Source organism: Enoplosus armatus, chromosome 18, assembly GCF_043641665.1.
Source record: "Enoplosus armatus isolate fEnoArm2 chromosome 18, fEnoArm2.hap1, whole genome shotgun sequence".
NCBI classification, from domain to species: Eukaryota; Metazoa; Chordata; class Actinopteri; order Centrarchiformes; family Enoplosidae; genus Enoplosus; species Enoplosus armatus.
The window spans coordinates 1,044,071-1,057,500 of record NC_092197.1 but is presented as its reverse complement, the minus strand read 5'-3'; the positions used below and the strand labels follow the sequence as shown (position 1 = coordinate 1,057,500).

General features: G+C 42.0%; 1 protein-coding gene across 1 annotated transcript; it reads left to right on the top strand.

Annotated features, from left to right (window-relative positions):
- Positions 1 to 1,992: 1,992 nt before the first annotated feature.
- tacr1b (tachykinin receptor 1b) lies at positions 1,993 to 8,031 on the top strand. Its single transcript, XM_070924990.1, has 7 exons — positions 1,993 to 2,202; positions 3,192 to 3,367; positions 4,956 to 5,150; positions 6,791 to 6,941; positions 7,098 to 7,294; positions 7,451 to 7,547; positions 7,852 to 8,031. The coding sequence occupies exons 1-7, from the start codon at positions 1,993 to 1,995 to the stop codon at positions 8,029 to 8,031; spliced, it is 1,206 nt and encodes a 401-aa protein (XP_070781091.1).
- Positions 8,032 to 13,430: the final 5,399 nt, after the last annotated feature.

Genomic DNA, 13,430 nt, shown 5'->3' with positions numbered 1-13,430 from the left:
ATCCTCTTCATCTGTCTTTTCCATTTGCTGTCTTTTCCATTTGCTGTGAGATTGAAGTCGTAACCTTCCTGTTGCGTCGGCAGCTTCTTGTTACCGAGTTCTCACTTTTTTAATTAGAGTTTCACATGAAAGCCGGCGTTGAAGCAGACGAACAGGTGAATGAAGAAAGCTCGCTGTCATTCTGGGATGAATCGTGTCACATCGTCTCCTCATCACCTGTCCGGACTCCAGCTTTCTCTACCTGCTCTGCGGCGCTCCACACAGCAGCTGTGAGGGCAGCAGCTGACACACCAGATTGAATTCCTGTTTTTTCCTCTGCAGTGGATTCTAAAAACTGTGATCTGATGCGACAGACAGACAGCGAGTAAATACACTTCATTTAACTGTGCAGAGCCACATATCTGATTTTCCATTACGTTGGTGAACTGCAGTTTGTCCAGAAAGACTCAATCTGGTGACCGTGTGACCTGTGAAGTTATTGAGCCCTTAATGCACAGCAAGACCAGCAGAGCTGAGCCGTTTAGCTTGAGATGCATGTTAGCTAATCTGGATTTGGTCATTAGGGGTTTAAATGAACACAATTTATCTGAAAGCATCAAATGTTGAAGCATGAAATCAATAAACACACGACTTGTGAGCCGATTAACTGACAGAAATAATGACGTTACTTAAGAAGAGTGTGTAAACGCTTAATGAATAATATAATATAATATGATAATAAATGTTTTACAACACAATACGACGTAGTTGTTGTTCTATAGTGTTAATCAATGTTTTTTATCAATAACTGATCATCAGCTGAACCCTTCCTCCGAACAGCTTTGGGGGGCGGGGGGTATGTCTTAGCTTTAGCGTTAGCCTCAGTCTTTTAGCATCATGGAGGCTATGTTGCCATCAGCTGTATATTTAAAACCCATTTCACAGGATTATTGTTTTAAAAAGAGTCCGTTTGAAACATTAAAGTGTCAGCTGGAGATGGTGTTTTCAACCAACTCCTGAAGCTAACGTTAGCTTCATGAGCTAAAACTGCTCAAATCTGCCAGCAGCAGTGATTTTCTTTACTTCAGTCTGAAATCAATGAGCCATTATTTCAAAAATGATTCTGATTGTAAACCTGCAGGTTATCAGTTATCACTGCAAACTGCATGTTAGCTGTGTAGCAACAGTAGCTAACGGAGGGGGCGGGGCTGAGCTGACAGCCAATCATAACGTCTCCTATGAAGAATCTATAGTTGATGTATAAACAGTTAATGATTAACAACACAGCTGTTATTATACATGAACATGTTATAAAACATGTATTAACTGTTTATAAACATGTTTAAATGTTCCGGTTTAAAATACATGAAAGTCTTGACTCAAGGTCCACTTACTAGATCTCTTCTGGAGCTTTCAGACGTGTCTCCAGCTGTCATGGACAACAAAGAAGAAGTATTTAAATGAATACTTGATTAACTGACATAACACATGTAATAGAATCAATATTATAAATACATATAATATTTAATAGTTAGTTACTGATAAAATGTCATTATTTCTGCTTACAACAACAATATGAACCATTTATGAGTTGTTGATGTATTGTTTCCTGTTTGGGACATTAAAACTCATCACATTATATAAACCAATATCATCAGATTGACCCAGAACGATCCAGGACTAATCCTGCTCAGATCCTGGTCGAGGTCCAGAGAAGTTTCAGGGTTCAAGCGCGAGACAATCATATGGTGTTTATAGTGAAGGCTGTGTGTGTGAGGGGGGGTGAATAGTGGGGGGTGGGGCGGGGATGGGGGGTTATACAGCCTGAGGAGCGTCAGTGGTTGGTGCGCTCCGTCGTGCGTTTTGGTGCGGTGATGTCCTCGGGAGCGCGCGGCTTCACGGTGTGGGACAACATGTGGGAATTGTGCTTTTTGACATTTTCACACGCGCTGCCCCCTCAGCTCCAGTAACAGGACACGAGTCTATTTCTAACATCCAGCTCATCAGAGGAAGATGGACCCCCTCTACAACGACACCGACTTTAACGCCACTAACGGGACCGGCGGCGGCGGCTTCAACCAGTTCGTCCAGCCGGTGTGGCAGATCACGCTCTGGGCGGTCGCTTATTGCAGCATCGTTGCGGTGTCTGTGGTCGGTAACACGGTGGTCATCTGGATTATTCTGGCGCACAAACGCATGAGGACCGTCACCAATTACTTTCTGGTGGGTACTTTATGTTCACGGGGGGGGGGGGGGGGGGGGGCGGGGGTTCCGTCAGTAACTTCTTCACCAGGTTTAGGTCAGTATGAAGGCTGCTGCCAGCCCCCCCCCCCACTCTCCTGTGGTGATGACATCAGAAGGGCACAGTACTGACTCTCTGTAAACAAACTCTTTAACAAGTCGTCTTCTATAAAATGTAAGAAGATGGTGACAAATGCAACAATCACAGTTTCCTAAAGCTTAAGATGACATAAAGATCACGTCATCACACTGGAGAAGCAGGAAAGGGCTCATTTTGAACAAGAATAAACAGTTGATTGACTCATTGATTAACTGACTAATCGTTTCAGCTCTAATTTGATCCCTAATATCTCATGTTTTATGTGCATAAATACAGTGACTGTGTATGTAGGAGTGTATGTATGGATATCAGAGGTGGACGGTGTGTCCACTGTTCTTCAGGAGCACCTGTCTCTTCTCCAGACAGGCAGGCCCTGAATTTAGTCTCCCAGGCAAATCTAATTTACGAAGGTCTAAATATTTTCTGTTGTCTGCCTCCGTCACTGATGTTGGTTATAAAATGTTTTTGCACGTAGCTGCAGGCTGCCAGGAGACATTACAGAAGTAGGATAGTTGTGACAGTGGATTGTGCTGCAGGAGGCTGTTTCAGTCAGAAGCATCAGACCTGAAGCTAACAATCACCACTGCAGCTACAGCAGAGAGGAAGCTCATCAGCTCAGAATGAGCAAGAACGGTTTTTATTTGGTTAATCCGTCCATCACGTTTCTGCTGCTTATCAAGGCCTCTTTGCATCACTTCAAGTGATTCTGTGATTCCAGATTGTTGTTAAACACTGCAGGTATGTGATCCCCTCCAGCAGAGAGATGGTCTCACTGTGACACTGAAGCAAACCTGGTTGTAGGTTTGAGGCTTGAACCTGTTTAAAGGCTGTTTGTGCTGCAGTTGACTGTCTTTCTGTCACTCTTGTGCAGGTGAACCTGGCCTTAGCCGAGGCCGCCATGTCAGCATTCAACACAGTGATCAACTTTGCCTACGCCGTCCACAACGAGTGGTACTTTGGTTTGGTTTACTGCCGCTTCCACAACTTCTTCCCCATCGCAGCCATATTCGCCAGCATTTACTCCATGACGGCCATAGCTCTGGACAGGTGTGTTCTGGGACCACATGTCCTCAAATTATTGTGTGTTGCACCTTAAATCCCACGCAGCTCCACCACAGGACTGAAATCAAAATGAGAGTGTGTACCTTGAGGCTACGTAGGGACTATAGAAGAGCCCCTCCGCTGGTGCAATATAGAGGAAACGTGATTTATTATAAAGGCTTCTTCACAGTTGTTCATTGTTCTGTGAAAGGTGAAATCTTCTGAAAAAAAACCTACTAAAGTATGAGCTGCAAAATAACAAAAAACATAATTTATTCTGTTAGAGAAAGGTCCCTCCCATCAGTGCAGCTCAGCAGCAGAGCGCTCAGTGCTGCCGCTGGTGGCCAGAAGCTCTGTTGCAGCAATATTAGTGATTAAAACAGTGATGTCATCTCCACATCTTCCAGCCACCAGTGGCACCAACAAGTCCTCCAAGTTAAAGGACTAAATACAAATCACATCTGTTTCATGATCGTGGTCTTGACTGTGGTCGGTCCTGGTTTGGGTTAAAATGACCTTCATCGACATGGTTATAATAATAACCTCTTGGTTAAGGTTCGGGAAGCATCGTGGTTAAAAGAAAACAAATGTTGTGTTTGGTCAGTTGCTGAGACGACGCTCAGCTGTTGTTTTGCTGGAGGACAGTCTCGAGTCCTCAGTGAGGACGGAGTTGTCATCTTTGATTTCACATGTTTTTTATTGACCTCCGTGTGAGAGACCTTTCTCTTTCAGAATGAATCATGTGTTCTGTTACTTTACAGCCTGACAGAGGTTTTGAGAAATAGCCATAGTTTTCATTAGGATTCATCCTCTGAATGTCTCTAGATGTCCACAATATTTCAGTCTGGACCGAAGTGGTGGACCAACAGACCAACAACACACACAAAAGCCACCTCATAATATGATCCACCCAGTATGTAAGATAGGGTGCTTACATGTGTGGATCATTTTAAGGAACTTCATTTGTGGTTTTCATATTTTATCTCATTAACTTCTCACCACAAGTATACCTGAAGTCTTCACGTTGATTTTCTGTCCTCCAGGCAGCCATATGCTTCCATTCACCCCAATATGCCGTGGACACCTGCAGAAACGTGAAACTAACTTGAGTAATTCCACACAGTAAACATTTATCTTTGATTACATTTCTTACTGTTCCTGATCTCACATGGCAATGCGGTTGCGAGCGGCGACGATAGAGACCGTCTTTGGCATCTGGGATTCAACAGTCTGCAAGAAAAACAAACCCAGAGGACAAACAATACGCAGACATGAACGTCGTGAAAGGGATAACGTTCATTATTACATTAAAAAAAAGTGGCTGCTGACCCCAAAACTCTCCTTGATATAATAATAATAATAATAATATCCTTGAAAGCAACATCAGGGAGCATTAAACATGGACTTAAAACTGTATTTTCATGCTGTTGTGAAATGAATAGAAATCAATGGCAGCCTGGAAGGTATCAAGGAAATGAATGCTTTGGAAAATGCAATTTGTCGTTAATGGGCTGAAACTTGCAAACCCACCAGGAGATATGACGACAGTTAAAAGGAGTAAACTGTTGAGTAACATATTGTGTGTGTTTGTTAGATACATGGCCATCATCCACCCCCTGCAGCAGAGGCTGACTTCCACAGAGACCCGCGTGGTGATCGGTGTGATCTGGATGCTGGCTCTGCTTCTGGCCTTCCCTCAGTACTACTACTCGTCTACCGCCCTGCTGCCTGGACGCACAGTCTGCTACATAGACTGGCCTGAATACACCACTGTGGACTTCAAGAAGATGTGAGTACCTGAGGGGAACAAAGCAGAACACGAGGCCTCTGGAAACCTGAACCAACAGAAGACTGAGCTGTTTCCTCTCAACTCTTTAACGACTAAAGCTGTGAAGGAATAGTTCAACATTTTGCTCTTATTTGCAGTTTGAAGACTGATAACGCTGTCATGTCTGTGAACTGTATATGTTGATGTGTTGTTTATATAAAAATATGAATTACTGCAGCTTTAAGTAAGCTGGAGTTGGGACGTGGTTAGCCTAGCTTACCATAAAGACTGGGAGCGGGGGGGGGGGCACCACTTGACAAGCTCTGTCAAAAGTAAAAAAATACACCTTCCAACAGCTGGAGTTCACAACTTAACATGTATTTCAGCTCTAATCGCTACACACACACAGATGTAAAATCTGATCCACGTGCAGGACGTGACAGTTGGGACCAGTGATGTCCCAGAGTCTTGTCGTCACAGTGACAGCCCCCCTAAACCCCCAAACTGATGTTTTTACATTACTGTTTGTGTACGGACTAAACAAGCGAGACTCATGTTAATGGGCAGGTTTTGGTTGGTGTATTGTTTGACTTTGAACAGAGCCAGGCTAGCTGTTTCCTCCTGCTTCCAGTCTTTATGCTAAGCTAAGCTAACTACGTCCTGACTCCAGCTCTGTAACACAGACATGAGATTGAAATCCATCTTCTCATCTCGCCGTCGAAAGAAAGCAAATAAGTTTATTTCTCAAAAATACTATTAAGTGTTTTCTTTAAAGCTGCTATAATCAGTTTTCTGCACACTCATCGTCAGGCTGAGGCCTGTTTGATCATTCATTAGTTCTGCGCAGGTGTCGGACTCCTCTGAGAGTTTATTTAAAAGTTATTTTGGCAGCTGGTACGTCAAATATTCGATGTGCAGTATTATTCCATGAGTACTATATATATCCTGCGGCAACAACACACCATTGTGGTTAATGAGGTTTGATCCCTGTCATCTCTTACTGGACAGGATACCTGCTGCTTCAGGCGTGCTGCAGCCTGAACCAGCGAGAATATTATTCTCTTGAGGGATTCATTTAATTTATGAAAAAATAGACCCTGCAGCTGAAATGACTCCCGCTCAGGTGATGAATCTGTCTATGAGGATCGTCCTCACGTCTGGTCGATTTCTGTGGAGCTAAAAGAGGAAAAGGGCATTTGATACTCTCAACCTCTCTGCAAATTAAAGCATCTTTAATTCAGTGGTGCTGATCTCTTTAGGCTGGGCTCTTTGCAGAAAAGGAGATGAGAAATCACTTCCATATTGGAGTGTGTGTGTGTGTGTGTGTGTGTGTGTGTGTTAATGAATGTAAATATCCTTTAGGTATCAGACAGATCTCAGAGTGTAACGTATTCATAGAAGCAACCAAACTAAAGATAACAAGACAAAGAGTGCGCCAGCTGTGAGGCTCTACTGCCCCACAGCATTACTTTGAGCTAAATGCTAACGTCAACATGCTACCATGCTCACAATGACAATGCTAACATGGTGATGTTTAGCAGGTATAATGTTTACAATGTTCACCATCTTAGTTTAGTGTTTGTTGCTAATTAGCAGTCAATATAAAGGAATGGGACACTTATAGGGCATAATATAGTTTTCCTCTTTCTCTCATTTCCTAGATACTATGTGTGTGTGGCACTGCTGATTTACTTCCTGCCCCTTTGCATTATGGGATGTGCGTACACGACGGTGGGCGTCACCCTCTGGGCCAGTGAGATTCCTGGAGACTCCTCTGAACACTACAAACAGCAGCTTTTTGCCAAACGCAAGGTGACACACACACACACACACACACACACACACACACACACTAAACACTATCATTCAATTTAATGTTTTTTTTAATCCCCACATGAAAACCAAAAAACCTAAAAGATTATGTTAAACCCAGCGTACACGCCCGTCTCCTGTGTTGTTCTGTGGCAGGTGGTGAAGATGATGATCGTGGTTGTATGCACGTTCGCTGTCTGCTGGCTGCCGTATCACATCTACTTCTTACTTCACCAGTTCTTCCCCGATTTATTCGAACAGCGCTACATCCAACAGGTCTACCTGGCCATCATGTGGCTGGCCATGAGCTCCACCATGTACAACCCAATCATCTACTACTGCCTCAACAGCAGGTAGGAAGTCTGGTTTCCTGTCAAATGGCTAGCTGTCTGTCTGTGTGGGTGTTTCTCTGTTTATCTGTCATTTGTGTAGGCGATCTGCTCATGTGGTAGGTAATCTGTAATCCTGTCTGCCTGTTTAATCCATGCTGTTATGAAATATGTTGGCAGGTTCAGAGCAGGTTTCCAGCAGGTGTTTTGTTGCTGTGCTCCCACTGTCGCCAAGGAAGAGCTCGAGCTCAAGTCACCACGCTACCTGCAAACCCAGGTGAGGACAAGAGAAACAGTAAATAAAGAGCAACTGATTCATGGCTCAGCAAATGTAAGGGGGCACAGCAGACCAGCCAAGCTGGGGATTTCTTTACATGTTGAAGTGGTGTGCAGACAGAGATACTCTGCATTTAAAGAGTCTGGAAGCTGTTGCAAACACAAAACACAAGAGCAAAAGTGGAAGGAATGGATTAAAATGAGTGTTTATGTGTTCTGACATAAGCTAACACAGTAGCATGTCCAGCTAACTAGCTTGCTACTTACAGTAGTAATGCTACAGCCTGGTATTAAATTCTTTTCAGGTGAGCATATACCGAGCCAGTCGGATGGAGACCGTTGTGTCCACGGCCGTCCATCCTGCAGCAGCCGAGCAGAAGAGGGAAGAGCTGCCGTCCTGCAGCCCTCGCAGCCATCCGCATGTGGAGGTCACATCCAACGGCTCGGAGACGTTTACCAAGAGCCCCAACAGTCCCTCACAGTAGAGCAAACACCATCAGGTGGTGTGGGAACAAAGTGTGGAACAAGGTGCCATCGGCTCGCTCTCACTGCTCTAAAGAGGCCGTCGTGCTCAGACGCTGTCGTACCGCTCAAGTGCATTAATACACAATGATGCCTGGATGGTCAGCGGGTGGGGAGCTGAAAACCAGAGGTGGAAAGTAACAACTTAAGTACATTTACTCAAGCATTGTACTTAAGTACAATTGTGTGCCACATTTTATGCTACTGTATACTTTTACGCAACATTTTGGAGGGACATACTGTTATTTTTACTGCATCACTTTTAACTGACAGTTACTTTATAGATAAATGTATAAAATACAATACAAAACCAGCTACAAAAAAGCTGTGTAAATCGGGGTATGTTTATGAGTCCTTAGTTAAAACTAGCTAACTGTGTATAAAGTAGTTCAAACTAGCTAACTGTATATAAAGTCATTAAACTAGCTAACTGTATATAAAGTAGTTCAAACTAGCTAACTGTATATAAAGTCATTAAACTAGCTAACTGTATATAAAGTAGTTCAAACTAGCTAACTGTATATAAAGTAGTTAAAACTAGCTAACTGTGTATAAAGTAGTCAAACTAGCTAACTGTATATAAAGTCATTAAACTAGCTAACTGTATATAAAGTAGTTCAAACTAGTTAACTGTATATAAAGTCATTAAACTAGCTAACTATAAAGTAGTTAAAACTAGCTAACTATATAAAGTCGTTAAACTAGCTAACTGTATATAAAGTCATTAAACTAGCTAACTGTATATAAAGTCGTTAAACTAGCTAACTGTATATAAAGTAGTTAAACTAGCTAACTATATAAAGTTGTTAAACTAGCTAACTGTATATAAAGTCATTAAACTAGCTAACTGTACATAAAGTAGTTAAAACTAGCTAACTGTATATAAAGTCATTAAACTAGCTAACTGTTTATAAAGTAGTTAAACTAGCTAACTGTATATAAAGTAGTTAAACTAGCTAACTGTATGTAAAGTAGTTAAACAAGCTAACTGTACATAAAGTCATTAAACTAGCTAACTGTATATAAAGTAGTTAAACTAGCTAACTGTATATAAAGTAGTTAAACTAGCTAACTGTATGTAAAGTAGTTAAACTAGCTAACTGTACATAAAGTCATTAAACTAGCTAACTGTATATAAAGTAGTTAAACTAGCTAACTGTATATAAAGTAGTTAAACTAGCTAACTGTATGTAAAGTAGTCAAACTAGCTAACTGTATGTAAAGTCATTAAACTAGCTAACTGTACATAAAGTCATTAAACTAGCTTACTGTACATAAAGTCATTAAACTAGCTAACTGTACATAAAGTCATTAAACTAGCTTACTGTATATAAAGTAGTTAAACTAGCTAACTGTATATAAAGTAGTTAAACTAGCTCCACCTCGAGCAGCTCCAACAGTAAAATGCTGCTCTAACATTGATGCATCAGTATTAACAATCTAATAATGTCAGATATGAGATGTCAGTCACAGGAGACATTCTGCTTGAATGCAGGACCTTTCCTTATATTGGAGTATCTTTATATTGTTGTGTTAGTACTTCAAGTAAAGGTTTTGAGTACTTCTTCCAGCACTGGTGAAAACAGTGCATGTGAAGCGCTGGACACGGCAGACGTGAACCTGATAGAAGCAGTAGAAACACGTCAGTAGACTTCACACTGGCTGGTTTCATCATTCATCATGTGTGCGGCTCCGACACTTGACCTCCAGCATTCTCGGGCTGGTTTTGGAAAGCTTGACCCTCCGCTCCCCGTGGCAACAGTGTCACGTCGAGTTGAGTTTGTGACGCTGTGTTTGTGTTGTGTGGAGACAGATTCAGTGTATGTGTGTTTCTGGATACCTTTGGGGACACATTTCAGACTAAAGACCAGTTAATTGGGGACAAAAACCATGAACTCAATTGGAAAAAAGATGACTTTTGGGTCAGTGGGTAAGGTTATGGTTAGAGTAAGTCCCCAGGAATGAATGTAAGTCTATGTAATGTCCCTAAAAGTGACCAAAGTAAATGTGTGTGTGTGTGTGTGTGTGTGTGTGTGTGTGTGGATGCAGCACCTGTTGGGCAGGATTAGCCCCTTGTTTTGTTTGGTTATGTGTAGAGCAGAGCTCAGTCTGCAGCAGGCAGGTCACAGGCCAGCTAAATATAGAGGATGAGACAGACACATATAGAGGCTCTCAGGTCCTTTACTTTATTCTAAAAGTTCTATCACCACACTGTGCAAATGCTCCACCACGAGTTAAAGTCCTGCATTCAAAACCCGTGTGTCGATGTTTCAGGTTGAGCTCATTTGAAGTACTTTATATACTGTTGGGTAGTTTAATTTACAGCGATGCATCGTATTCTTTAAGATCAGCATGTGTTTGTAGCGTCGCTGCCCTGTGAGAACCACGTATGAAGAGGAGGAGAATGTTCTCAACACATAAAGGAACTCTTCATCCTTCAGTTTGGCACAAATAATGTCTAATCTGCAAAGCAGCCAGAAACTAAAGCTGTCAGACAAATGAAGCGCAGTAAAAAGTACGACGTTTCCCTCTGAGATGTAGGAGTATAAAGTTGCATAAAATGGAAATACTCAAGTAAAGTACAAGTACCTCAAATTTATACTTGAGTACAATATTTGAGTTACATTCCCCCACTGATGGGGGGGGGGGCTTCACCACAGCCAGCCACTCGTGTGCGTCTCCTCTCCAGCTAAGGACTGGGAGCAGTGGAGCGTCACTGGTGAGGAATGATGCTATTTCAGCCTCCAGACGGCAGCTGCACAGACTCATCGTTCACATGCAGTTTTTACAGTTTGGCTGTCCTCTGTCTCTGATGTGAGACAGAATGTGAGAGGACCAAATATTATCACGTCATGTGGTTCATGGACACGTTGTTTATTGGTTCAGTATATTTACAGTGTGTGCTGTTACTGAAAACTGACTTGTGCATTTCAGGGACAAGGACGATACCCGACTCTGTTATTTTGTCTTTTAACTTCCTGTCCACACAGGAAGTGGGAATGTGCCGCCTTGTATAGTTTTACATCTGCTGCTTGTGATCGTCTGTACCTGGTCAGGTTTATGTTCAGCTGCAGGACTGACGGAGCTGGAAGAACATGCAGCAGTCTGACAAACATCAGCAGCTGCTGACTTTAGATCAGTTCTCCTGCACTGCTCTGGGATCAGCTGCTCACCTTATTATTGTGTTTTATTATAATAGAATGATATGATGACAGAAGTTGTCTGAGTGGAGCACACAGTTTGTGTAACAATCTGATTATTCAGGATTATATAATCAATAAAATGTCATATTACAGAGTTGGGTGAAAGGTTTTAATTCATGTTGATAAATCAGCTTCCAGATCAGCTGAGTAAAAGTTCAGTGATCGTTTATGAAGAATGTTAATATTAATATCTTAATAACCTCCAACATCGTACTGAATATGATTTGATTTTGTGTTGTAGGTAACTGAAGCAACATTTTACTACTTTAACTGTTACTACTGTGTGTACTGTACTGTTAACAATACATCGTATTTTAAAAGATGTAAAACTATGACTTTCAAAGTAATTACAGTTGTCAAATATTTGAAGTAAAGAAAGAGGTTCAATATTTACCTTTAGTGGAGTAGAAGTACGTAATACTGTACAGTAAAGTACAGTAAAGTATCTCAGTGTCTGAGTATTTGTGAACTACAGTAATACTCCTCATAATTCTGCTGAATTTAAATGTATGTATAACTTGAGAGTAGTAGTAGTAGTAGTATCTCTTTTGTGATTATATTATTGATTCTAATTTATCGTGAAGGTGTGTAAACTGTTTTTATGGGACCGGGGGGACAAACAGCCTCTGATATCCTCGTTATGATCTCAGCCGTCAACATACTTCAACAAGAGATTTGTGATGTTTTCCTCTTTGCTCTGATCCTCCGCTGACGATCTCGCTCAGAAAACTCAGTTTCATTCTTTGTAAAAGCTCCACAGCTCCACCTGCTGTTTCTCCCCCAGACTGCAGTTCTTTTACGCACGAGCAGAAAAACATCCCAAAGCTGACGGGACATCCTCACCATTCACTCAAGCACTGTACTTAAGTACACAAGTGAGGTACTTGTACTTCACTTGAGTCTTTTCTTTACATGCTACTTTGTACTTCTACTCCAGGAAATGTTGTATTTTTTACTTCTCCACGTTTATCTTACTGATATTACTGGGCTCTGGGTCATTGTGACCAAACAATCGATCGATTAATGGAGAAAATAATCAGCTGATTCATCCACAATGAACTAATAATCATTAGCTGATAGTTCAGAATGAGCTCCACCTCAACTCCAACAGTAACATCCTGCTTCACATTAATGAGGAATAATCCTCTACTGACAGAATCTATAACAGGAGGACAGACACAGGGGGACAGACACAGGGGGACAGACACGGGGACAGTCACAGGAGGACAGTCACAGGGGACATCTGACTGCTTAAATACTTTAAGGACATTTGACTGATTATACTGACAGACTTTTGTAAAGTAAAAGGAACATTTTCAGTATTTGTCTGGAGGACATTAGTGCTCTTGTAGCACCGTATTTACTCAAGCCCTCCTGACTGGGAAGAGAGGACCCTCTGGTTTATGGGGTCTGTGTAACTTGAATGAAGACCCCTGTAGCTTTCTGTAGAGACTCAGAGCAGAGAGGCATGAAGACAAACTCTTGGGATGGAAAACTAAACCAGATTAAAGTCTTTTATGTGTCTGAATTCTTTCTACGTTGGTTTCAATGAGGAGAAATAACTCCCATAAACACATTTTAATGGAACTAAAAGACGTGTGCGTCCTTTAACAGTCAGAGCTGAGGTTCTGCTTTCTGTTGTCTCACAGCAGAAGTCCAGTTATAAGCACCGATTTTACAATGAAGGTCAGTTTAACGTCACATTACGTCTTCTGTGGCTCTGCAGGAGCTACACCAAGTCTGGAGAAACAACCCTGAAGATCATCGGGGGGCAACAGGTTTATATGTGGGGCTGGAAGCTTGGCCATCAACCAATCACAGGGATGCAGGGAAGCTTCTCTTTATTTTCTCTCTCTACCTCCCTCTGACATTTTGCTCACCATTGCGCACACTCATGTTCATATGACTCGGCAAATATCAACCACTGTACATAATGAGCTTATGTATTATAAACACGGCAACAGACTTTGACTCCAACCCTGCTGCGTGTCTCTCAGAAGAAGTGGAAGTCATTATCACTGGAGATAAAGTCTGTAGGACAGATAAAGAGGTCAAATTCCTCTGCATTCAACTCAGAGGGTTCGCTCCATCTGTGAGCTCACACACAAGCCTGCTGATCATATCAAAGTGCTGGTGGTCAGTTTGGGTTTCAGTCTTTA